The sequence below is a fragment of the Lactuca serriola genome, chromosome 9, assembly GCF_051521515.1.
Source record: "Lactuca serriola cultivar US96UC23 chromosome 9, Lser_US96UC23_V15, whole genome shotgun sequence".
NCBI lineage: Eukaryota > Viridiplantae > Streptophyta > Magnoliopsida > Asterales > Asteraceae > Lactuca > Lactuca serriola.
In genome coordinates this window covers 2,516,566-2,542,302 of record NC_136416.1, presented here as the reverse complement: position 1 = coordinate 2,542,302, position 25,737 = coordinate 2,516,566, and the positions used below count along the sequence as shown (strand labels likewise).

The 25,737-nt window shown below is 35.5% G+C and overlaps 2 protein-coding genes across 2 annotated transcripts; both read left to right on the top strand.

The window, feature by feature from the left end:
* The first annotated feature begins 14,913 nt into the window (after positions 1-14,913).
* Positions 14,914-18,342, top strand: LOC145073076 (uncharacterized). The gene is made up of 5 exons (XM_079019629.1): positions 14,914-15,186; positions 15,286-15,792; positions 15,853-17,150; positions 17,233-17,880; positions 18,213-18,342. The coding sequence occupies exons 1-5, from the start codon at positions 14,914-14,916 to the stop codon at positions 18,340-18,342; spliced, it is 2,856 nt and encodes a 951-aa protein (XP_078875755.1).
* A 2,500-nt stretch (positions 18,343-20,842) lies between these two features.
* On the top strand, positions 20,843-21,709 carry LOC145073825 (multidrug resistance protein ABC transporter family protein). Its single transcript, XM_079020311.1, has one exon. It carries the CDS (start codon positions 20,948-20,950, stop codon positions 21,539-21,541), a length of 594 nt encoding a protein of 197 aa, XP_078876437.1. The 5' UTR covers positions 20,843-20,947; the 3' UTR covers positions 21,542-21,709.
* The last annotated feature ends 4,028 nt before the right edge of the window (positions 21,710-25,737 follow it).

The window sequence follows — 25,737 nt, the reverse complement described above, 5'->3', positions numbered from 1 at the left end:
TGAGGTGGTTCCAAAGAAAATAGTGGACCTCTGGTATGCGAAAGTGACCAAGCATCTAACCTTTTACTCAATGTGATAAAAGCGAGGTAGCTCATGACTTATGTGAATTCACAGCTTAATTGGGAATAAACGATTGGTATTATCGATTCATTAAGGCTTCAACATTGAGTCTAGGAGGCTTCAGACAAGATGCAACAGTATGCTTCTAGGGACACTTAGCTAGTTCATAGATAAATAAATTTATACATGCCCCATCATTTGTGATTGAAAAGTAAAGATTTTTCCTTCAAATCCGCACATTTAACTAATGAAAGAAATAAGATAAAAAAGAAAATATTTTTGAATTTTGAGTTTTTCTGAAAAGGAAATAAAAACTGAAAGAAGTTAAATCTTTTTTATTTTTATTTTTGATTTTCTGAAAAAGGAAAAACATAAATAAGTAAAATGTTTTTGTATTTTGATATTCTGAAAAGAAAATAAAAACAAAAATATACAACAAATATAAGGATACATGAAGCTCTGAACCATAAATCAATAGTGAACTGCGAACTATTGCAAGCGTTCGCACCCATTCGTAGGACAAAAGATGACTACGAACTACTGCGAGCGTTTGTACCAATTCCCAAGTTACTAAAATTTCTATTTATGCGAAGGTGGTCTCGGAACTGACTCGACTTCTATCATTCCTAAGCCTTGAAGAATACGATTGAAGGTAGGTTCAAGTAAGGCTTTTGTGAAGACATCGACCAACTGATCAGTGGATCTTACAAAATGTATCTCAACATTACCATCTTCTACGTGATCTTTGATGAAATGATACCTCAATGCAATGTGTTTCGTCTTTGAGTGTTGCACTGGGTTATGGCAAATGCGAATGGCGCTTTCAGAGTCGCAATATAAGGGGATTCACTTCATGTTAATGCCATAGTCATAAAGATGGCTTTGAATCCAAATGACCTGTGAAGTGCAGGAGGCAACAACTATGTACTATAATTCAGCAGTTTAGAGGGATACACAAGTTTGCTTTTTCAATTGCCAACTCACGAGCTTGCCAACCATGGAAAAAGTTAATCGGACCCATGGAGCTCATCTCAATATAGTTTCCATCAACTTTCAGAATTCAACTGTTAAGTTGGGGTTAGTAGATCCGAAGATGATGTCGTCAACATAAATTTGGACAATAATCAAGTGGTCACCATCTTTCTTGTGAAAGAAGGTTGGGTCAACCGATCCCTGTTTAAATTTAGCCTATTTTAGAAAGCGAGTTAGAGTTTCATACCAGGCTCTTGGAGCTTGCTTTAGACCATAGACCGCTTTATCCAAAATATAGAAGTGGTTGGGATACTTCTCGTTTATAAAGCCTGGTGGTTGCTCTACATAAATTGTCTCCTCTATCTCCCCATTCAAAAAGGCACACTTGACGTCCATTTGATAAACTTCAAAATTCTTCTGTGCTGCATAAGACAGAAAGATTCGAACGGATTCTAGCCTAGCAACATGTTCGAAGGTCTCTTCGTAGTCAATGCCTTCTTCTTGACAATACCCCTTTACAACTAGTCACACTTTGATTCGTATAACATTTCCCTCTTTATCAAGCTTGTTGCGAAACACCCACTTTAACCCTACAACAAATGCATCCTTTGGAGTAGGAATCAGTCTCTATACTTTGTTTTGTTCGAATTCATTGAGCTCCTCCTGCATCGCTTTTACCCAGTCTGAATGATCCAGATCAATCTGAACATATTTCGGTTCGACTTTGGAGATGAACGAATTAAACATGCAATATTCCACTTTAGAGAATAAAGCAGTTTGCTCAACCTTTTGTTGTGCTCTCGTAAGAACTCCTGAAGACGATTCACCTATAACTTGTGTTTTTGGATGATCTTTAGTCCATTTAGTCAGAGGAGGATAATTAGGATCATAAGATGGATCCATTTCAACATTTATGTCCTCAAATTTTGACTTTATATCCGAATCATCATTTGTTTTATCTTTCTCCCCCTCGAATGATGTGAATGTATCTTCTTCAAGTGTTGGATTCTCCCCTTGGAGTGGACTTTCGTGGGTCTCTTGTGGAGTAGAGTGTCCCCCCTGAAAACTAGCATTGGAAGTTGATTCAGAACTCTCCCCCTGGAATGTAGTGTTCATGTCATTAGGGTCATTCGCACTTGGTGGATCTTTGTGCATATTTTTCGCAGCGTTGTCAATTATTTTCTTCAATTCATTGACCTTGTTGTTAGCTACTTTTGAATCAGATGATATAGCCTTATTTGGCTCATCAAATAGTAGCATGAATTCCTCGTAAAGAGTGGAGAGTGGAATCGTAGCTGGACTTGGTTTAGGAAAGATCTCCTTCAATGGGTTATCATTTATCTGAGTCCTCTTCAAGTAATTGTCTCCAAACGTGACATAGTATGTTTCTTCCATCTTTTTAGATCGTTTGTTGAGAACCCGATATGCCTTGGAGGTTAGCGAATGTCCCAAGAATATACCTTCGTCATCATTCGCATTGAAGTTGTTCCGTTGTTCATTTGAGTTGAAGATAAAACACATTGAACCAAATACATGGAAAAACTTAAAATTAGGCTTGCGATTATTTATTATTTCATAAGGAGTGATAGAAAATCACTTATTGAGAATAGTTCTGTTTTGGGTGAAGCACGTAGTTGCAATCACATCCGCCCATAAATAGAGGGGCAGATTTGCGAAAGGCAACATAGTTATCGCAGCTTCGCAGAAGGAGTGGTTTCGCCTTTCAATGACCCCGTTCTGTTGTGGAGTGTAAGGAGGAGAAAAGTTGTGTGATACGCCTTTCTCAGTAAGGAATTCTTCAAATGTTTGATTTTTAAATTCCAAACCGTTGTCGCTGCGAACATTACGAACCAATTTTCGCAGTTGTAGCTCAATCTGCTTTATGAAATCCTTGAGCTTTGGCGTTGCATCAGATTTCTGCTTAAGAAAATACACCCAAGTGAAACGTGAAAAATCATCAACTATAACAAGAATATACTTATTACCACCGACGCTTTCAATTGTTGAAGGACCACAAAGGTCGATGTTGAAAACTTCTAGTGGTTCAATGACTTTCGTATTCACTATGGTTGGATGACTTTTGCTGCTTTTCTTCCCCATTTCGCAGGTTGCACATAGATGATCCTTATCGTATTTCAGGTGAGGAAGCCCTCCCACATGATTAACAAGAACAAGCTTGTTGATGTCTTTGAAGTTGATGTGCGAAAGTATTCTATGCCATAGCCAGCTAATGTATGAGGGAGCTTTTGTTAGTAGGCAAATGGCAGGTTTCCCTCGTATTGGATTTAGATTCAACGAATACATCTCGCCTTTGCGCTTCGGCTATAGAAGGATTGCTTTGGTCTTCTTTTCTACGATTTCAGACCCTTCATCATCAAAGGATACATTTAATCCCATTCCAACAACCAACTGCGAAACACTTGTGAGATTGTGTTGCATGCCCTCTGTGTACGCCACTTTACGAATTGAAAACTCTCCATTCGTTATCATCCCATAACCTTTAATCTTTCCAAGAGAGTTATTTTCGTACTTCACATTTCCACCATCTTTAAGTTCTCTAAATTCTCGCAGTTCTTCCTTCCTACCTATCATGTGACACGAGCATCCACTGTCGATATACCATTTAGTGTCAAACTGCTCGTCACGAATTACCTGCAGAAATTAAGCAGATTTAGGAACCCAAATTTTCTTGGGTCCTTGTGAGCCTTTTATAGAAAGAGGAAAAGCAAATACAAGATCAACCATATAAGTGCATTTAATTAATGTGGTGCTATCTTTCTTAGTTATTGTAAAAACTTTTATCCTATTATCTTTCAAGTTCGTATCTTTTGAAGATGATTGTTTTTGTTTGTTCTTGATTTGATTCTTCACGAACTCTTTTTCAACTTTCTTTGAATTAGTTTCAGACTTCTTGATTGGAACTTTATGATCTGAAACTAGCTTTCCTTTTCCTTTAACATCTTTCGATGTTTTGAAAAACTTTCCTTTCAGAATCCTGTGGATTGCGAGAGTGATTTGCGAAGAGCTCCTAGGATTCGCATGCGAGGCGACTTTTGCATTTCGATATGACAGTTTTTCATTTCGAACAAAGTTGGGATTCTTGGATTGCCAAAATTGTTTCCTTTCTTTGAGATTTTCTTTTGTATCTCGCATTCCTTTGCCGTTTCTGAGCTGTAAATTGATCGGATGACTTGTGAACATTAGCCTTAAGTTTCGGCTTTCTGACTAAGTGTGGTTTTGCACTGATGAATTTTCACTTGGAACATCCTTGGTCCCTCTTGGACTCCCCTTTTCGTAGCTTCAGCGATTATTGAGTGGTTCTGCTACATAACTCTCCAAGAAGTCTTTTTTGACATACCCTTAGTTTGTGACATCCCCAATTTCATGGCCAGAAAAGACCGATTTGTTTATGCTTTGTTTTTAAAATCAGAGTAATCTTTTACAGAAAACAGTTGTGGAATTTCTTCCCAAAACAAAGTATGATAAGAATTTATCAAAGCATTTCTTTAAAGAAATGTATTTTCATTATATAACAAAATCTCGGGTTGTCATGTTCAATACAGACCAAAAGCATAAACAGAACAAAATAGACCTTACAACAATTATTCATAACTACTGGCCTATAATCCAAAATATCTCGTTATGTCAGCCAACTTATGCTCTTGTGCCACAACCTGTAATACAAAGAAAACTGAGTGGGTCAGGCTTGGGAGCCTGGTAAGCATATATGGTTTTCATCCCACAATGTTATATCATACATATATATATATATATATATATATATATATATATATATATATATATATATATTAGAACTCACAAACTTATATAATTTCACCATATAAAAGCAACTCTTATCCCACCCCATCGATCCTCACAACGACATGATCTAAACTCTCGTATCTAAAACCTTCCTCTTTACCTGATCCCTACTCGTGGATCTAAAACTTATCTCTTCACCTGATCCATACTCCTGGATCTAAAACTAATCTCCTTATCTGATCCATACTCTCAGATCAATAACTGTGCCCAATCCATACTCCCGGACTAGGGACAATTAACTTAGTCTTAATCCATACTCTCGGACTAATAACAAGTTTATATCTTTACCTGATCCATACTCTTGGATCTAAAAATAACCTCTCGACCCGATCCATACCCCCGGATCTAGAAACAAATAACTATGTCATGTCCATACTCCCGGACTAAGGACCACTGACTATGTCTTAATCCGTATTCCCGGATTAATGACAGATTAGATGTCATGTCCATACTCTGGACTAAGGACAATTAACTAAGTCCAATCCATACTCTCGGACTAGGGACGAATAACTATGTCTAATCCATGCTTCCGGATCAACGACATATTTTAAAGTTCTATTCTCCCTATATGTCTCACTCGTACTCATAAAGAGATACTACCCCATAACCATTAAAACAAATCTTAGGTTTACTCTTTAACCTAAGTTATCATAAACAATAAGGTATGTTCTTTAACACTTAATTCATACATCATCAAATAACTCACACAAAACATATATTTAATACATTCAAACAATACTTGTATTAAAATCATGTTCATGAAAGGGACTATGCACTCACATGATAAGACGATGATTGGACAACACCTCGTCTCTTAAAATAATATTATTCGCTGAAACCGGGATGTTTTCTCCAAAACCGGGCTTCACACGGGTAGAGTTTCGGCTTGAAAAACTATTTTTTCTCGGGATCTTCGGGGCTTCGGGACTTGCTTCGGGTGTCGAGATGATACCGGGGATTCAGGGGTATAACTTGCACGTAAAACGAGGTAATATGGAATGAGAGGAAAGAAATTGAGCAACCAAATCGGTTGGACTCGACTTCTATTTATAGGAGGGGTCTGACCCTCGAACACAGGGCGTTCCCTTTGAATGTGGGGCGTAGGAGCGGGGTTCCAGTCTTATCTCTTATCCGGTTGAGTCAGCATCGACGTGGCCAATCCGGGGCCAAGCTATGAACGCAGGGCGTTCCCCCTTTGGGATGTGTGTCTCGAACTTCAGAAAATCATAACTATCACATACGATCTCCGTTTTCGACGTTCTTTATATCCACACGTAGGTGTGATTATGCTCTACAACTCTCTTTTAGACTCTGTCGGCTAATTTTGAATTTATTTTTATTATATTATTTTTAGTAGGTCGGGACAGGAAAACTCCGTTAGAAATTCACAACTCCTTCATCTGACGTCCGTTTTCGTCAGTCTTTTTACTGTTGGACTACTATCGACGAGATCTTCGATTCTCGTTTAGATTGTTTCGTTTAGAGACCACTTGATCTCATATTCAAACTTTGGGCTGCATACCGTTAAGTCAAAACTTCGAAAAATCATAACGTCCTCATACGAAGTCAGATTTAGACGTTCTTTTTATGCACGCTCTCGGTTTAACGTATTCTACGAATTTCATTTAAATCACTTAGGCCAAATATCGCTCGATCGTAAATTCACTATTTACGTCGCGATGTGTCGTGCCGGTTCTGTCGCGAAACTTTGACATGTCATAACTTCTTCGTTATAACTCGGATCTCGGCGTTCTTTATATGTACGAAATCCTTGTAACATATACTAAAACTTAGTTAAGATTACTCCTTATAAATAATCTTCCATCAAAAAGTCACTTTTGACACTCATTGTCTCTAAATTAACTAGCCCAGATCTGCGCGCGTTACATGGTTTCCTCTGCATTGTCTATTGGGGCAGACCAGAAGTGCTCGTCACATCCATGTTTGTTATCATCATCAACCATGGACTTTAATTCAACAGTTTGATTTTTTTTAGACCCGTGGTTGCGAAAACTTGGTTAGGCTCAATTTGAACCTTTGGGAATACAATTGCTTTTTCTTTTAAAATCTTTAATTTATTTTCAGAAAAGCATGTGAATTCAATAGAACTTTCAGAGATAAGATCTTTCGCAGATTCAGATTCGCTTTTAACAAACTCCGAACAGTCTACCTCATCCTCTACATAGAGTTCGCTCATATCACTGTCCTCATCAAATTTAGATGTATTTTCAACATTAATTTCGTTATCTGAACTTAACTTGGTACTCAATGAGTTGAACTTCTGCATAGTATCAGATTTAATCTGCCTTTTGTCATTTTCATCCAAAACTTGCTTTAACATGTTTACCACTTGGGTTGTGGTGCCTTGGTAAGGCATGTGGAAGATATGGTGGATAACCTATTGACCCATGTTCAAATCTTGGCAGCACTCAGCCCTTGTGGCCATGGAGGTTCGCCTGCAGTGACTTTAGGGCATGAGGCAAAGCCTCATGTTTGCAGCGGGGGATTAGTTGGTGCGCGAAAGCTGGCCCGGAAACCCTCATTAGGGAAGTTCCCTTTCCAAAAAAACATGTTCTTATGGTCTTTGGACTTAATGTATGATTCAATTTTGTCCAAACCTATCCTGTAAGCCTCTGAAGTTTCATCAGACGAGACGATGGTTTCACACTTGTAACAATCGGCGTCAATTTCGTCTTCCTTTAAATCAAGGAATGGTAAGATCATTTTGTGAATTTTCTTACCTATCTCACAATCAAGGTGCAATTGAGTAATATTAAAATAAAGCCTTTTCGCAATCAAACAGAAAATATTACATTGTTTCAAAAGCATTAAATTATCTCGTTGCAAGTAAATTAAATGAGTCCTAGACTTAGATAAATTAGACTCTACCTTCTCTATCTACATGCGTCACTCCTCACTCTTTGACGAAACCCTGCTGATTTCATCGGTTAGGTTAGAGTTTTTCAAACGAGTTCTTTTTAAACTGTCACTAAAGCTTGAAAAAGTTTATCTTAAGTCATTTAGTTCAGTTTCATATCTGGACAAAGGTATATTAAGAGATTCAAGAATAGAGTTTACCTTGTTGATCATTTGTTCGCATTCGCTGATTTGTTCAAGAACTGGCGTCGTAGTGAAGCATCTATCATCCCCACGTCCATTATCCGCTCCACATCCACTATCAGTGGTATAACCTCGCATGTGATACATCGCTTGTCACCATCAAGCATCTACCTCCAAGCAGCGAACTCTCTTCTTTCGCAACAAAACTCTTACCATGAGTAGGCCTGTGAACCTCTTCATCTTCGGAATCGGTTGACCAGACCTCTACGCCTCCAAATTCATTCTTAACATATTTTCCTGCACAATCAAAGCAGGCATGGTGTTATCAACATTCTTTTTCTTCTTGATCTCCTCCAGCTTTCGGAGATGGTATGCTTCGTTATCTTCTCCTTCCTTCTTCTCATTTAGCGTTCGTAGCATGCAATCCTCGGCCAAGTGGTTTTTGATGGGTTTTAAGCACTACATCATTCCTATGGTGTACATGCAAACCCTAATAACTTTGGATGTAGTTTGTCTAATGAACATGCAATTGATTATCCAAAGCCATAAACCCTAGATCTAACATATTATAAACTGAATTAGGGTTTAGAGAATTACCTTTGATTGTTATATAGCATTAACAATCAATTCCTTGCTTTGATTGGCTTCAGAAAGCTTAGTGCCTCAAGTGTTGCACCTCTAATGGAGTCACAAACACCACTAAGCAACAAGATGAAGAAGAGAAGAAGAAGGAGGCTCCAAAATGTCTAGGAAACCCTAAGGATTCAGTCACCACGTTTTTGGGGCTTAGGGGCTCCTTAAATAGGTAGGCAATTAGGGTTATTTAACAAGGAAACCCTAATTTGACTGCTTAAGCCCTAAGCAACCCATGGACCCCTTCTGGAACATGCCTTGGACGATTTCTAATGGGCTTCCCTATAGAATTCGTCCAACCTATTATTCCAAGGTGATACATAGCCCAATTTCAATTATCTTATAATTACAATTCCAGTCCCTTAAGTTTAATTAATCTCTTTTAGCCACAAAATTAATTCTTAATTAATTCTTGACTAATATTAATTAAACATTATGATTTCTCCTTTAATATATTATTCTTATAATATATTAATAAATCATAATTAAACCTTTCTCTCCTTAATTCATCCTATATATTGCTATGGTGAAGGCAACCCAAAAGGACCATGCTCATAATCGGGTTAGGTACATACCAAAATAGTTATGGACTTAGACACTAATCCAACAGTTTTTGCCATGACAATAATTGTAGTCATAGCCGGAGTCACCCACAACCTTCTTCTCCTTCTTGTCCTCTTCCTTTTGAGAACTGTTTGCATTCTCCTCTTTTACCTTCTTAGAGTTATAACTTCCCTGCCAGTTTTGGTTCTTGTTCTAGTTGAAGTCCTTTTTGTGAACCTTTTTGGGTTGGACACCATCATTGCGGACTCTTCTTTAGACAGTTCACAATCAGAAAGCTTAAACTCCGAATCATCATCTTCTTTAACCTTCTTACCTTTTGCAATGAGAGCTAGTGAACCCATTCTAGAAACAATCTTTCCTTCTTTCGTCACTTCAACTTTATGTGATTTGAGAATTCCGACTAATATAGCCAATGAGTAATTCTTGAACTGCTCATGTGCTTTTACGGTTGAAACTATAGCCTTCCACTCAGGTCTAAGTCCGTTCATGAACGTGACCTTTTGCTCGATGAGTTCTCTTCCAATCTTATGCTTTATCATCCTACTGAGAAGATGATTATAGCGATTAACAGATTGTTCCAGACTTTCTTCAGTATTTTGCACAAACGCACCAAACTCCGAAAGCAGTTGAGTCTAAATAGAATGTTCTAGATCAGTGTCAGTGAAGTACAATTCCTTAAGCCTATCCCAGATACCTTTTTCTGTATCATATGAGCTAACCAAACGAAAGGTGTCTGGTGGTGGGGCAAACCTAATAATTCTCATAGCCTTGACGTTGCTAATTAAATTTTATTTCTCATCTTGTGGAACATCCTTTACTTCAACAAGAAGCTTGTTATAGTCTTTCTGAGTTTTAATAGCTCTCCTAGTTTTAATATGAACAAACACCCTAACATTGATGGCTTCCCAGATCAGATAGCCAATGTCTTCTAGACCAAGGACGTAGTCTTCAAAATGCAACGCCCACACTTCATATTCACTTTGGAACAAGATAGGAATACTGGTTGTGGATCCAGTACCACTTGATAGATTTATCGAATTAACGTGATAGTCTTCGGAATGCATGTTTATATATCGAACAAAACCTGTATGAACAAGATGTGTAAACAAGATTAGGGTAATATCACGATCAAGATCAGTGACAACAGTTGAACTAACAATGACAGTTGAAACAAGATCCAATAATAGTGGAAACCCTAAAAGCTTCTTTTAACAGAAGGGTTGCGTATAGATTACACAGTCTCCTGCTCTGATACCAATTGTTGAGATAAAATCTCTAAAGATCGAAAGATTCAAACATGTAATAGAAAACAAGAACACAAGAATGGATCAAAATATGCTTAATGATTCAAAGTTACGCCTTAGAAGAACTCGATGAAGAATTGCTACTGTAGAGGCGTGTGGGGTTATAAGGCTATTTCGAAGATTACAAAGCACGCTACATGCATAAACCTTAAATGGCTAAACTCTAATAATCAATGAACGGGTGGACATGCCCAAATCCGGTTACATAATAGACTAAATTAATATACACGATGACGCAATACTAAAACCCAATAATGGCTTTTGTTTCTGGGATGATTTTGAGGTGGATATGAAGTGGTAGATTTTTTTTGGTGAAGATGGAGGTGGCAAATGGTGGTGGTAACAGACTGTGGTGGCGGTGAAAGATGTTCTTATGTGTTCTTGAGTTTATGAAAATGTTCTTGGTTGTTTATCAAAGACAAACCCAAATGAGAGAGAGAGAGAGAGAGAGAGAGAGAGAGAGAGAGAGAGAGAGAGAGAGAGAGAGAGAGAGAAATTTATTATTAATAAAACTTTAAATTAAATAGAAAAAACATAAAAAAAATATATCAGAAAAGAATTGTAGTCTTTTCAGTTTTCCAATGGACCAAAATCACATACAAACATGGTCAAAAGGACCATCAATTCAAATAAATTATGATTTGGACAAAATTCCGAATAAAATTACATACAATTGAAACTATGTTTGTAGCTTTGTCAAAAAGAATTATTAAAACTAGAAAATGATAATATGACAAAAATAAAAATAAAATAATAAATGGTGTATTTGTCATTAACGTATGGTTATTGGAGCTTGGGTAAGATCAAATGGGCAACCATATGCAAGAAATTAAAATATTAAAAACTAATCGATGCCAAAAAAAATTTAGAGCTCGAAATCAAAATGCGAATTTGTGAACACCACATGGATGATATATTGTATATGCATGTCTTTGTTTTGTAATTATATTTTTACATATAATATTATATTTCTTTACTTATTTTTTTAATATCCGTATTATGTTTATTTTTTATTTCTTTTGTTTTTATTATAAAAAAATACAAACATTTTACGTATTAAATAAATAAATAAATATAATAAAATCAAATTAATAAACTTTATTAAAGCCGGTCCTGAAAAATTAAATATTGTCAAAGACCCAAGACGAACAGGAAAAAAATGACCCTTATTTTTACTATAAATTTTTTATTTTTAAATAAAAGTATATAATAAAAAAAATTAAGCCCTATATAATTATCTATTTTGTCCTCATCAATGCCCCTCGTAAACTTTACACATGTACATACGTCCCGTGCAGACCCGGTTTTAAGAGGGGGCAAGAGGTGCAGCCGCACAGGGCCCCGAGAAAAATAAAGTCCAAATTATATATATATATATATTTAATAGTTAAATATATAAAGTCCAAGTCTGCATCCTCTTCTTTTCAAACAAGGGTACAACATTTTTAATTTAATTTACAGTTTTGACCCTTATTTTATATTATATAATTCATAATCAACCCTTTCTTTAACAAATAAGTTTTCAAAAGTTACACAATTAACCCTTGAACTTTTTATAAAATTTCATATGTTCCTTTTTAATTAATTTGTTTACTTTTAAGTTTTCCGTAACCACAGTTCACCATCTTAAGTTTGTTTATCTTATATATTAAAAAATTATATTTAGAGCCTCATTTTTCTTCTTAGCACAGGCCCTTCAAATCTCTGAACCAGTCCTGATACCGTGCATATAGTATATTCCTTGATAACTTATTTAAAGATATACTAATAGTTAGTTAAGTGAAATATATAATACTAATAATAATAATATTAATAACAATAATAATAATATATTATATTTTTTTTATTACTATTTAAATTTTACCGTCAAATGCAAAATTTAAAATATATTGTAAAAATCTAGTTAATTCACCACAAATCCGTTTCGTCACAAAAAACTATTAAGTGTAAGTTTAGTGTAAATGTGTGGGTGAAACATTTTTAGCGACGGATCTAATGGAAAGTGCCGTCGAAAATTAGATTTTTTAAAAAGTACAATATTTAAAAAAAAAAAAAAACTATAGAACCCCTAACGTTTCTTTCTATGTCCACCACTACTATGTCTATTGATTTTCTACTAAAACTAAGTTCATAATAATATAATATAGATTTTACAAATATGATTATATTTCATATGGAATGATGGATTGGAGGTGGTAATTTATGATGTAGACACAACAACCTACTTGTTAGTATATGCACAACAAGAATTCAGAGTATTAGGGATGACGCTTTTTGTGACGACAAAAGCAATAGCGGCGACACCAGACTTGACGCGTTTTATGTCGCCGCTAAAACCCCATTGTCGTCGTTATTACCGACGTCGCTAAAGATAACCACCGGTGATCCGTCAGAGATACGCTACTTTCAATCGTGACCCTTGGTTTGGCAAATAATCCAACGGATAGGGTTTGTTCCTGTGATAAGGCATTAGAGACGACACCTTTAGCGGCGACATGTCGCCGCTAAAGGGGGCGATCCGTTGACTCACCCTTAGACGAAATCTGGCCCTACAATTCCAACCCAATCCAACGGTTGGTAATCGCCAAAAAGGGCGCGTATGATTCCCTCCATTTTGTCGCCGCAAATAGCCCCATGTCGCCGCTATTAGCGTAGCCCTTTATGTTCCAGTTCGTCTTCCCCAGACGAACGTTCCTCTCCTTTCTTTCACACCGGCGATCTACAATTTTTGTGGCGACTCCCACCGCTCTCCACCGCTGATTGGGCTACAAACCCTTCTCCCACCGCCGATTGTCCTCCAAAACTGAGTCCCACCGGCGGTATAACCTCCAAAGCGACTGCCACCTCCAATTCCGACGGGACCTTCGATTTCGTGCTCATGTATCTCCGGCGAGGTTAGTTTTCAGGACCCAATTGTGTTTGCATTTTTCTTTTAACTCACATTAACACCACCGATTCTTATTTGAAGTGATTTGTTTTTGTTTTGTTTTTTTGTTTTTTTTCGTTCCAGCAGCTTCACCACGACTAAATCTTCACCACTGTCTAGCTTTCATTTTTCCTGGCAAAAACAGGTTAGTTTGATCAGTTTCACTTGATGGAAACTGTAAAATTGTTTATTTTGAAGCTGTGAAATTGTTTATGAAGCTGTGAATGTGAATGATTTTTTTGAAGCTGTGAATGATTATTTTGAAGTTGTGAAATTTGTGAAATTTATTATGAAGCTGTGAAATTGATTTTGAGTGTGAACTGTGAAATTGTGAATTTGATTATTTTGATTTCTTTGGATTGATATAAACTGGAAACTGTGAAATTGTTTTTTTTTTGTTTATTTCAATTGTTTGAATGTATGTTTCAGTTGATTAATTTGATATGTTTTGTATGAATTGAGTAGTTTATATACATTCACTTGTTGATCATGTATGAGTTTATGAATTTATATGTGAAATTGATATATATATATATATATATATATATATATATATATATATATATATATATATATATATATATATGAAACTATTGTATGTTTATCATGAATTTGTATGTAAAATTTAAGAATATTCATATGATTATTAGAAATATATTTTATTCTATATTAAAAAAATAAAATAAATACATCATAATAGATAATTTTTTTCTATAAGCTAATGAAGAAACATTCGTAAAAAAGGTTTTTAAAAGAAAAAGAAATAAACCATAATAAACCAATTAAATAAATAACAAATATATAATATCGTTTAAAGTAAAATTTTGTAATAAAAAAAATTAAAAATTAAAACGCTAAATCTACTAAGTTATAATTATTCAAAATAGAAAAATAAAAAAAAATAAATTGATAAATCAAAATTGGTCGAAAAGGTTTTAAAAAGAAAAAGAAGAATAATAATAAACCATAATAAACTAATTAAATAAATAACAAATATATAATATCATTTAAAGTAAAATTTAATAATAAAAAATTAAAAATTAAAACGCTACGCTAAATCTACTAAGTTATAATTAATCAAAATAGAAAAATAAAAACAAAAATAAGTTGATAAATCAAAATATGAAAAAAAAAAACGATGATATAAATAACAAATATATATACTATCGTTTAAAGTATCATGCTATAATAAAAAAAATAATTTAAGAAATATTCGGTTGTTATAAATATTCAATCCAAGTTCTACTTCTTGTAGAGTAAACACTAAAACCTAACTTATGTTTCAGTTGCAACATGTCTATTGATAAAACGTGGACTACTATTGAAAACCGTAACTCTACCTTGTTCCAACAAGGACTTGAATCTTTTCTCGAGAGGTCCAAACCACATGTCGATAACAAAGGTCAAATTAGATGCCCGTGTAACAAATGCAATGTCAATAAATTTATACTACTAGCCATAATGAAATTCCATATACTTCAACATGGTTTTAGTCCACATTATATTATATGGAAGTATCACGGCGAAAATACAACTCACCCGGTTGTCGAAGACATACCGCGTAGTAACGAGATGGCCGATGTTATTGATGATGTTATGGAAGGTGTGATTGAAAATGATACCAACTGCAACGAAGGGAACCTAGATACAGACGGTAGAGGTGTTGATGTTGGATTTCAAAAGCTGTTAGAGGAAGTCCAATTCAAATTATATCCTGGATGTTCGTTTTCGTCCCTTGACTTTTTAGCAAAGTTGATGCATATCAAGGTGATCAACAAATGGACTGATAGTTCATTCGATCAGCTTCTTGAGTTGTTACAAACTACATTTCCTGAAGGAAACAGGGTCCCCCCGTCACATTACGAAGCAAAAAAGACACTTAAAAAGATCGGCTTAGGTTATGAGTCAATACACGTATGTATAAATGATTGCTTTCTTTTCTAGAAAGAGCATGAGTTGTTGCAAAAATGTCCAGTTTGTAATGAGAGTCGGTGGGTTGATGAAAATACAAAGGGTAAGAAGGTGGCTCATAGGGTTTTACGATACTTTCCTGTGACCCCCAGACTACAACGTTTGTACTGTTCAAGACACACAGCTAAAGATATGATTTGGCATAGTACCGGACAATCCAAAGATGGTACGATGATTCATCCCGTTGATGGTACTTCATGGAAAAAATTTGATATGAAGTATCCTGACTTCTCGAGGGAACCCCAAAACGTACGCTTAGGGCTTGCTGCTGATGGTTTTAATCCGTTTGGTAACATGTGTAATCCTCACAGCACGTGGCCTGTCATACTCACCACTTACAATCTTCCACCATGGCTATGCATGAAAGAGTCATCTTTCATGTTGACCTTGTTGATTCCCGGTCCCAAAGCACCCGGGAAGGACTTGGATGTGTTCCTTAGGTCGTTGGTGGATGAGTTGAAGCAGTTATGGAGTTTTGGAGTACGTACTAAAGATGCAGCGACAAATACATTCTTCAATTTGAAAGCGATGTTGTTATAGATAATAAACGACTTTCCCGCTCGTAGTAGTTTATCCGGTTGGAGCGGACAAGGGTACAAAGCTTGTCCGACTTGCAACAAAGACACCCCGTCATACCGAGTATCAAATAAAGTCGTATATATTGGTCATCGCCGATTCTTAGATGCTGACCATCCATGGAGAAAAAGTTTGGACTATAATGACAAACATGAGACAAGAGGTCCTCCAAGAAAGTTTTGTGAGGAAGAAATACAAGCGCAACACGCTCGTCTATTGTTTCGTCCACCGGGTAAAGTAGCTGCTCAACGAGCTGGTATTAAGAGAGATCGTGAGGATTTCGAGTTGAATTGGTCCAAAAAGAGCATATTCTTTGAACTTGAGTATTGGTCTTCTCTGGAGCTGAAGCACAACTTCGATCTTATGCATGTTGAAAAAAATGTGGGTGAGAGTCTTGTGGGTACTTCTCTGATGAATGATAAGTCTAAAGACACATCAAATGCTCGGGCGGACTTGACAAAACTGAACATTCGGAAAAATCTATGGTTGAAAAAGAATGGAAACAAGTTCCATAAACCCCATCCACCTTACTCGTTCACGAAACCTGACCGCATTCGTTTTTGTAAGTTTATAAGAAATGTGAAACTGCCAGATGGGTTTGGATCTAACATCGGTAAGAAAGTGAATGAAACCAATACTAACATTATTGGGTTGAAATCTTATGATTATCACATTCTTATGCAACGTTTGTTACCCATTGGAGTTAAAGGTCTTTTGGGGAAAGGTGTTTATACACCAATAATAGAGCTTTGTATGTTTTTCAAGCAACTTTGCTCAAGAACATTGTTGGTGAAGGATATGAAACAAGCGAAACCAGCCATTATTAAAATATTGTGCAAATTAGAAGTGATCTATCCTCCTGCGTTTTTTGACATTATGGTTCATTTAGTTTTGCATTTACCTGATGAAGCAATTTCTGGAGGCCCAGTATGTATGAGATGGATGTATCCCTTTGAAAGGTATATGAAAAAACTAAAAAACTATGTCAGAAACAAGGCGAGGCCGGAAGGTTCTATAGCTGAGGGTTATGTCGCTGAAGAGGCATTATCATTTTGTTCGATGTACCTTGAAGATGTTGAGACTCGATTCAATCGCCTTGAAAGAAACGAGGATGTTATCATAGAAGAAACAAAGTTATGGGTGTTTCAGTGTAAGTGTAGACCAACTAGCGGAAGGAAAATGAAAAATCTCAGTCTAGAGGAGAGAAAACGTCTACATTGGTTTGTGCTTGATAATTGTGAGGAAGTCAGAAAGTATATTGCGTAAGTGTTCTTATCTTTTAATTCATTGTCTTTTTTTAATTTCGCATTTTTACTAAATATATATATTTTTTCATCAATGTAGTGAATTCAAATCATTACATCCTGAAAGTGATGAAAAAATCGAATTTCCTAAATGGTTCCTACATAAGGTCTATGATATGCAAAAACAAAAATCTCCAGAGTTTAATAAGGAGTTATCGACTCTTTCAATCGGTGTGCAAGCGCATGCCTTTACTTACACCGCTTGCATAATGAATGGTGTTAGGTATATGCTACTTATGCGTGGCGCTCAACGATCAACACAAAACTCGGGGGTTCTAACTGAGGGAGAGCATAAGCAGAAATATTATGGTCAGCTAGAAGAGATTATCGAGTTGCATTATCCTCATAAATATTCCACCGTACTTTTTCGTTGCAAGTGGTTCGATACTGCAGGAGTTAAATCTGATAATAATTTCACCAGTATCGACCCACAACGCGAATTGAGCAGCGAAGATCAACTCATATTTGCTACGCAGACCAAGCAAGTATTTTACATCCAAGAACCTTCTCCAAGTGACGAAAATGACACCCAACGGTGGGTTGTTGAAAATGTTAATCATAGAAGAATTTGGGATCTACCGATGAATGATGTTGATCATGATCCCATTGAAAATGTCGACAATGATTCAACCAATGTCGTTCTTAGTAATGCTTCTTCTAATTTCACTCTCTCAATTGACTTTAGCCAGTACTTTCAAAATTCTTAATCGATTGAAGATGATATTGAAGTTGACCCACCGACGAGTATCATCAATAATGTGTCTGATTGCGAGACTGATTATGATGAGGAAGATTCTGATTATGATAGTGATGTATCGGCAGACACTGAAGTGTCTGGGGGCGAGAATGATTAAAAAAAATCTTTTTACATTTAATTAGTAAAATAAGGTTTGTATTTGTTGTGTATGTGTGTGTGTATATATATATATATATATATATATATATATATATATATATATATATATATATATATATATATATATTATATATATATATTCATATTGTGTTATAATTTTTCAGGATGTCATTTTTTTGGATTGCATTGCTCCATCTCATGGCTGCTGTGATGGGTCATGGAGGCAACGGTGGTGACGAGCCACCACATCCGTTCGGTGGGGGTTTTGGTGATCACCAAAACGATGATAATTAAAATTTATTCTAATTCATTGTATTTCACATTGTATGTATATAAAAAATTATTCTGACTAATATTTTTTATGCAGTGGCGGTAAATAAAAAAAATGCACAAACTCCATAAAGCTAACAGTGAACGGCCTCTTAAGATAGTATTTGACGTAAATACTAACATGCCGATTGGGGAGGTGTACGAATGTTTTATTCGGGAGGTTGGGAGCTATATGTGGCGGGACATTGGTTTTGATAAAGACACATGGACAAAGGTTTTTGAAGCCGAAAGGGTTGGAATGTTGCAGTATCTTTCGGTAAATTATTTATAAAGTTATATATTTAATATTTTTAATTTTGATTTATTTTTAATTTCTCTATTTTTTTTTGTAGAGATGGTTTGATTTTGACGCGATTACAAATCATCCCATGGCTTCAACTTATTGGGGATCACCGAACAATCGGATATGTGCGCGGTATAGAGGCCGCAAAAATATTGCAAAAAATCGTTTTGATGATTTTGCAGGGAATGTGGAAGCAGCAAGGGCTCAAGCCCCTAGGGGTATGGATCAGCAGCGTTGGAATGCTGCTATTGACCATTTCTTAACAGAAAAACATCAAAAACGATCCGCTGGAAACAAAGAATGCCGGAAGAAGCAAGTAGTGAAGAATCGTGGAGGGACGTGCAGCTACGGTAGTGCTTGTTTCAAGAAAGTAAGTTACAATAATGTTTATTCAGTTATAACATATTTTTTAATGTTTATTCAACTATAACATATTTTGTAATGTTAAACAGAATTTGAATAGACTTGAAGTATTTCATCGTGCGTATGTAAATAAAAGAGGGGAATTTGTTGATCCATTGGTTGAAGAGCAATATATAAGTTATTATTACTTAAAAATGAAGTAGATTGTTGAATTTTTTTTGTTAGTTTTAACGTATATTAATAATCTTTGTGAAATACAGAATGCCTTAGTTGCTGAGGTTGCTCTACAGACTCATCACATAGCTGACTCTGGTGGTGATCCAGACACCATTGATTGGATCGCAATATTTGAGAAGGTGTTGGGTACTCGAAGGGGGCATGTGAGAGGCATTGGGCCTAAAGCTTCTTCAGCTGCGGGTACAAGTGCTTCATCCCAATGGCAGTCACAGTCACAAGCATCGCAACCAACACAGGTACTTGTTAAATTCTTAAAAAAATTGGTTGCTTTGTTATATTGTTAAGAACTTAATGTATTTGTAGTAATTTTTGGTAGCTCGGTAGTTTCTTAAATTGTTATAGACTTAATTGATTTGGTGCTTTAATGGTTTGATAGTTTGTTGAATTGTTCATAACTTATTTGTTTGTGACTTAATTGTAGGATGTTGATGTGAATGCTTTTCTTCAAAACCCGGCATTTGTGACGGCCATTGGAGACATTATTCGCTCGTTTAAAAACCAAGTCAACGAGGAAAACAACGATGGGGAAGACGAAGACAACTAGTATTTCTTGTTTTATGATATGGAGGATGTTATTTTTTATTTGGAAAATAGTTTATGTATGATATATATTAAACGTTTGTTTGAAATTTATTAGATATGGTATGTTTGATGTTTGTTTGGAAAATAGTTTATGGAATATGATATTTTTGATGTTTTTATATAATGTGATATGTATTTATATATGTATTTTTTTTTATCAAAACAGCATTTTATAATATATATATAAATTAATATTATAAAAAAAAGTTTTTCTCAAAAAAAAAAAACCATTAGCAACAACCCCTTTAGAGACGACTACCGTCAATTGTGACGACGTGGCCTCCGGCGAGTATTGCCGGAAAAATCCTACCGGTGGCCGGAATATTAATAGGGACGACACTATTTGAGACGGCAGTGGTGTATTAGGGACGACAATTATTAGCGACGACAGTATTAGAGACGACATGGGCTATTAGCTACGAGCCAACTGCGGCGACGCATTAGCGACGATATGTCGTCGCTAATAGTATTAGCGACGACATAGATGATCAATTGCGACGACTTTTGTTGCCGCTGAAGGTTAGTATTTTTGTAGTGATGTATATATCTCTTACCAAAAAATTTGAAGAGTTTTAACTCGAAAATGATTGATTTGATCGGCACAAGCTAACGTTCGGAAAATATGGGTGGAATGCTGCTAACAATTGTTATGTACTGTAGATGCATTAATTCATTAAGTACTCAGGAACAACACATCTACAACCTCCGAATCAAGTGAAGTGACGGGAAGAAAAAAGATATATAGCATCATAAATAAACTTATATAACTGAATATGGATAATCAATTAATAATGATCGACCTGGGATTATGGTTGGGTTAGGTTAGACCCAAGAACGTATCTAGGTAACACCGTTGCAACACACACACACACGTACGTCATCAGTCAATCCGCTAAATGTAGTTTAGTCATTCACCAAGTCCACTTCTACCGGTACTAGCTAGATGGAGCGGTTTAACTAACACTTGCTTTCCATTTATAATAAATCCCAACCCCCCAAAACGCCACCATGCATTTACTTGGCAGTTTCTTAATTACTACTTACTTGTTCAATTAAAAAGTTAATTGTAACATATATTAATTACTTCCGATCAACTTGTTTGCAATGGGAAACTACATCTCTCATGGCTCAGGCTCAGGCTCAGCTGGGAGGGTCATACTTCCAGATGGGACAGTCGAAGAATACACCAAACCAGTGACCGTGGCTGAGCTCATGTTAGACCACCCACAGCAACTGGTTGTGGAGTTTCAAACGCTCACCAACGGAAGAACCCTGAAACCGTTGCCTGCAGACACGAAGCTGGAGAACAACAGAGTCTACATGATGCTGCCAATGAGGCGAGGGAAGCCGGTTGGGCCCGGGGCAATGTCATCTGAAGAACTTCTCCTGAGGGCTAATACGGTTCTGAATTCCGATTCCTTTGTGACTGCTTACACGGGCTTTCTGCCGTTGTTTGCTAGGATGTGTCCTGCTGCTGTGATCAAGAGTAGCAAGAAAAAGGAGAAAGAAGAGAAATTATCAGCGCTGCCGGTGATGGTTAAACCAGCTGGGTTATTGGATTTGGGGGAGATGGATTCGGAAGGGAGGGCTGATTATTATTTCAGCAGGCAGTTGTCTGGGAAAGGTTCATGGAAGCCTAGTTTAGATACCATAAAGGAGAAGGGTGTCAAGGCCAAGATCCGCCATTGGTTGCATTGAATTATAAAGTTTCAAATATTATATAGTACGTATCAAAGAATATGTTTATGCTTTTCTAGTTATAACTGATTAAAAGGTTTGTTGGGCGGGTGAGGTACGTGTGAATTACTTATGCTATTGTGTTACTTTTGCATCAATTTGGAAATTGAAGAACATTTTGCAATCAAACATATATGGCACTGTAGAGGCTCTCGAACATGAGACGAACAATAAAAGTTTGAAGATGGATCAAATTAATATTTCGTTTTCTATAACCTTCTTATCAAATTTCCAAAACTTTTGGTTTCAATATATAGCTAGATTAGACACGATATGATGTTACTTGCTAGCAATGTACACCACCTACCACACCGGTGATGTCCCACTTAATGAACCGATCGAGGTGCCGAAGAGAAATTCATTTTCTGGACATAACATTACACACTAGAAAGGTGCAACTATTGGGGAGAGTGGATCTGACTTCTAAGCCACAAATATCCTACAAATTAAAAAAATGGATCTTAAATAAACCTCAATGTATGTGTGGGGCCACACGCATACACATATCCCAATCCCATTGTTTGAGTTTTTTTAGCGAACACCTATAAAAAAATAAGGTAGGATAAAAGTATTATAAAATGCTTATATGCCCTTTTAAGTCCCTAACCTTTAATCATCAAACTTTTTTTTTATTTTTTTTTTGTTTCATTATACCATTTAGTATATTTTTAGCGGGGATAATCGGTTTCCAACCTATATAGACTCCACGCCACCGATCATGTCCACATAAACAATGTATAATAAAACTAAAAAAAAATGTTTGTTTGTAAATCGAATATAGTTAGAACTTTAACGACTTAAAGTACAAATAAAATACTATTAGTTGCCTTTTATTTTAAACAAAGAATTTTTCATACAAAGCTTACATGTTTATAATTAAAAAACATTTTACTAGCTTGAAACTAACATAAAATTTTAAAAAATGCCTAAATAAGTTTAAAAAATCTCATATTATGGACTCTAAGTAAGTATCACATGTAATTTTAAAGTAGATGTGTTAAAATACACGTTTAACTTCTATTTTCAAAAATTAACTAGAACCGTCCATCGTTTGGTTAAAAGTTGCATGTTTCATCCCTTCGGTAATAAAAAAGACAATTTTGTTCTTATTTTTCTTTTATGATTTATTTCTATTTAACTGTCATTTATTACATATTTATTGATTTTTTATTATAAGAAATAAATATGTTTTCCTTTAATAAAAGAATTAGACTCTAAACCCTAAACATGTCAATCTCTCCCCCCCCCCCCCCCCCATTTCTTCTTTAGTGCATTGTATCCGATGCGTATCCTCGTCGGACCAGGTCACAAGTCCATTGGAGAAGAGGGAGATTCAGATCAGATAAGCAGGTCCAGATCGAACACAAATCATCTCCATCGATATCCCTCCTCTGATTGTTAAACCTTTCTCCCACCATATACAGTCTCCTCCTAAAACCACCAATCGAACTCCCACTGTGGAGGCGACACACAATGGAATAAGAGATTGCCAGTGGTGGTGGTGATGCCTTCTCATCTGTGAACGTAGAAGTTGTTAAATATGTTTGTGCAGCGGAGAGTTGTACATCCGCAGATGGACCTGTCCATCTGTGAACATGAGAGATCATTTGTGATTTTAGCTTTTTAAGGTATAAATACCTTAATTTTTTTTCGAGCAATCATTTTTCTTAATTTTTGTTGGGGAAAAGTCTCTCGAACGAACTTTTCCAATTGAAAAAAAAAATGTTGACATACAATACAAAGGTACAACCTGAAGATACATCAGAAATCAGTTTTTATAATACAAATCATATCTATATCACAATTGTCTAGTATAGTTACACAATACTTGCATCAAAAATCAGTTGGCTACAGACATAAAGTATGAAAACTGAATGTACAACCTCACAAATGCAAAGGTACAACTTCAAGATACATCAGAAATTAGTTTTTTTTAACACAATCATATTATGATCACATTTCTATAACATAGCTCCCTTTAAGAGACTTTTCCCTAACAAAAATCAAGAAAAATGAGTGCTCCAAAAAAATTAAGGTATATATACCCTGAAAAAGCAAAAATAGCAGATGGTCTCATGTCCATCTGTGAACGTACAATTTGCTTATGCACAACACCGCTTTAACAACTTGTACGTTTGCAGATGAGAAGACAAAATCGTAGCTGATCCTAATCCATCTGCGATTTTAGTGACTATTTTTGTAATCTTTGGTTTTTTTTGGCTATTTTTTGCAAAAAGATTAAGAAAAATGATTATTTTTCTAACTTTCTCTATTTTAAGTGGTGAATCTTAACTAATTTTAGTTTAATTATGTTCCATGTCGGCAAAAAGGCAATTTGTTATTGCCAAGTCTTTTTACTCGTCATTAGATGTGTTTGTTATTTATTTTGCAAGTTGGCAAAAGAGCCATTATATATGTGGCCGATCTATAATCAAACTACCCAATAAGATTATGACAAATCACAATTTAATTTAATTTAATTTAATACATTTCTAATATAACCTTAATGAGTTAGTTAAAAAAAATATGGAATGATGATACTTATCATAATCTTATTGGGTAAGAATATTTATAGGCATAAAAAATAGGAATCAATTTAATTTCTCATAATCAAATGAAGTATGTAAATCCTGCTTTTCGTAAATACAAACACATCAAGTTGTTTATTTTTCAACAAAATTTTATTAACAACTTATACATACACACGTTATATGAAATTCTAATATGATATAAAATTAAGATGAATGAGAAGAACATTTATCAATTGATTGGTTGAGAAGGAATGTTGTTGGGGGTGAAGTGAAGGTGGTTGGTGATATAATTAACAATACCACCAACATATCTTTCACGTTAAGATTTGAGCTTTGCGTAACCAATATTTATTGTTTACTCAAATGCACCCAAACCAATTCACCAATTTTCAAGTTACTAGTTACAATCGGCTTTTCTATGGTAAAATTTTTTTGAAGCATTTAAAATACTCAAACAGTCTTATTAAGTAATTACATTTTAAAGTTACTATACAATTAGCTTTTTTTTTTCTTTTAAATTTTATTTTAAAATTTAAAATTTCTTGAAACGGTAGGAAACTATATTATAAAACTAGAACATATGGAAAATATGAATGTCCGTTTGTTTGAATAAATCGGTTCAATCTAAAACAATTAAATAAATACAAGTTGATTTCAAACTGTAAAAACCTAGATCCTAATAATCAAAACTAAATTTATATATGATCAAAACAACAAAGGTACAATTTTATTGGATCAAATTTTCAAGAAGAAGACTAAAAGAGCATATATATATATATATATATATATATATATATATATATATATATATATATATATATATAGAGAGAGAGAGAGAGAGAGAGAGAGTTCAATTGAGAAAAAAATGTTGAGAACGAGACGAGCTCGGAACTCTGGGATCTCTCCACGAGGTAACACACGAACCAGAGAGAAAGAGAGGAGTGTTTTGAAGGTGTGCTGGAGTGAATGACACAACCCTCTATTTATAGTCGAGTTTTGGGGGTGCGTGTCATGTCTTTTCTATGTGCGGTGTGCATTTGAACACCGTGGCTCCATAGGAAGTTGTCATGTGTCCCCTCCCTACTCAACCACATCTCTCGCAATCTGATCGAATCCGGTTTCAGGTGCGCGACGCATGATGGTGCGCTCTTGACGCGCCAGTAAAGATTTTTAAAAAATCTTTACTTCCTCGTGTATGCTCCAATCCAGACTCTCTCTCTCTATATATATATCTATGTGATGATCTCAACAGGCACTACAACTTTTATTTTGGTTGTTTTGGTTGGTTTTTACTTTCATTTTCGAGCCCAACGGGGGTAAGAATTAATGATCTTATAAAAATCATAATTTACTATCGTTTTGGACAAACATTTTCCTAAAGTTTATATCTCGAGGAATACTACAAAACTCCTTTTTGCACTTTTAGTAAAAACTCAACCATTCTCTAAGTACCGTGTAACACCTGGTTCCTAGTACGTATTTTTAAATTAAGTAATTTGCATTTTGGCCTGGGACTCGGTGAGTTGGTGGCCCAACTCGTCGAGTAGAAGCGGGTTGGACACGAGAGTTAAGTGGCTGACTTGGCGAGTCAGAGACCGGACTCGACGAGTCCGTGCTGTCTGGACA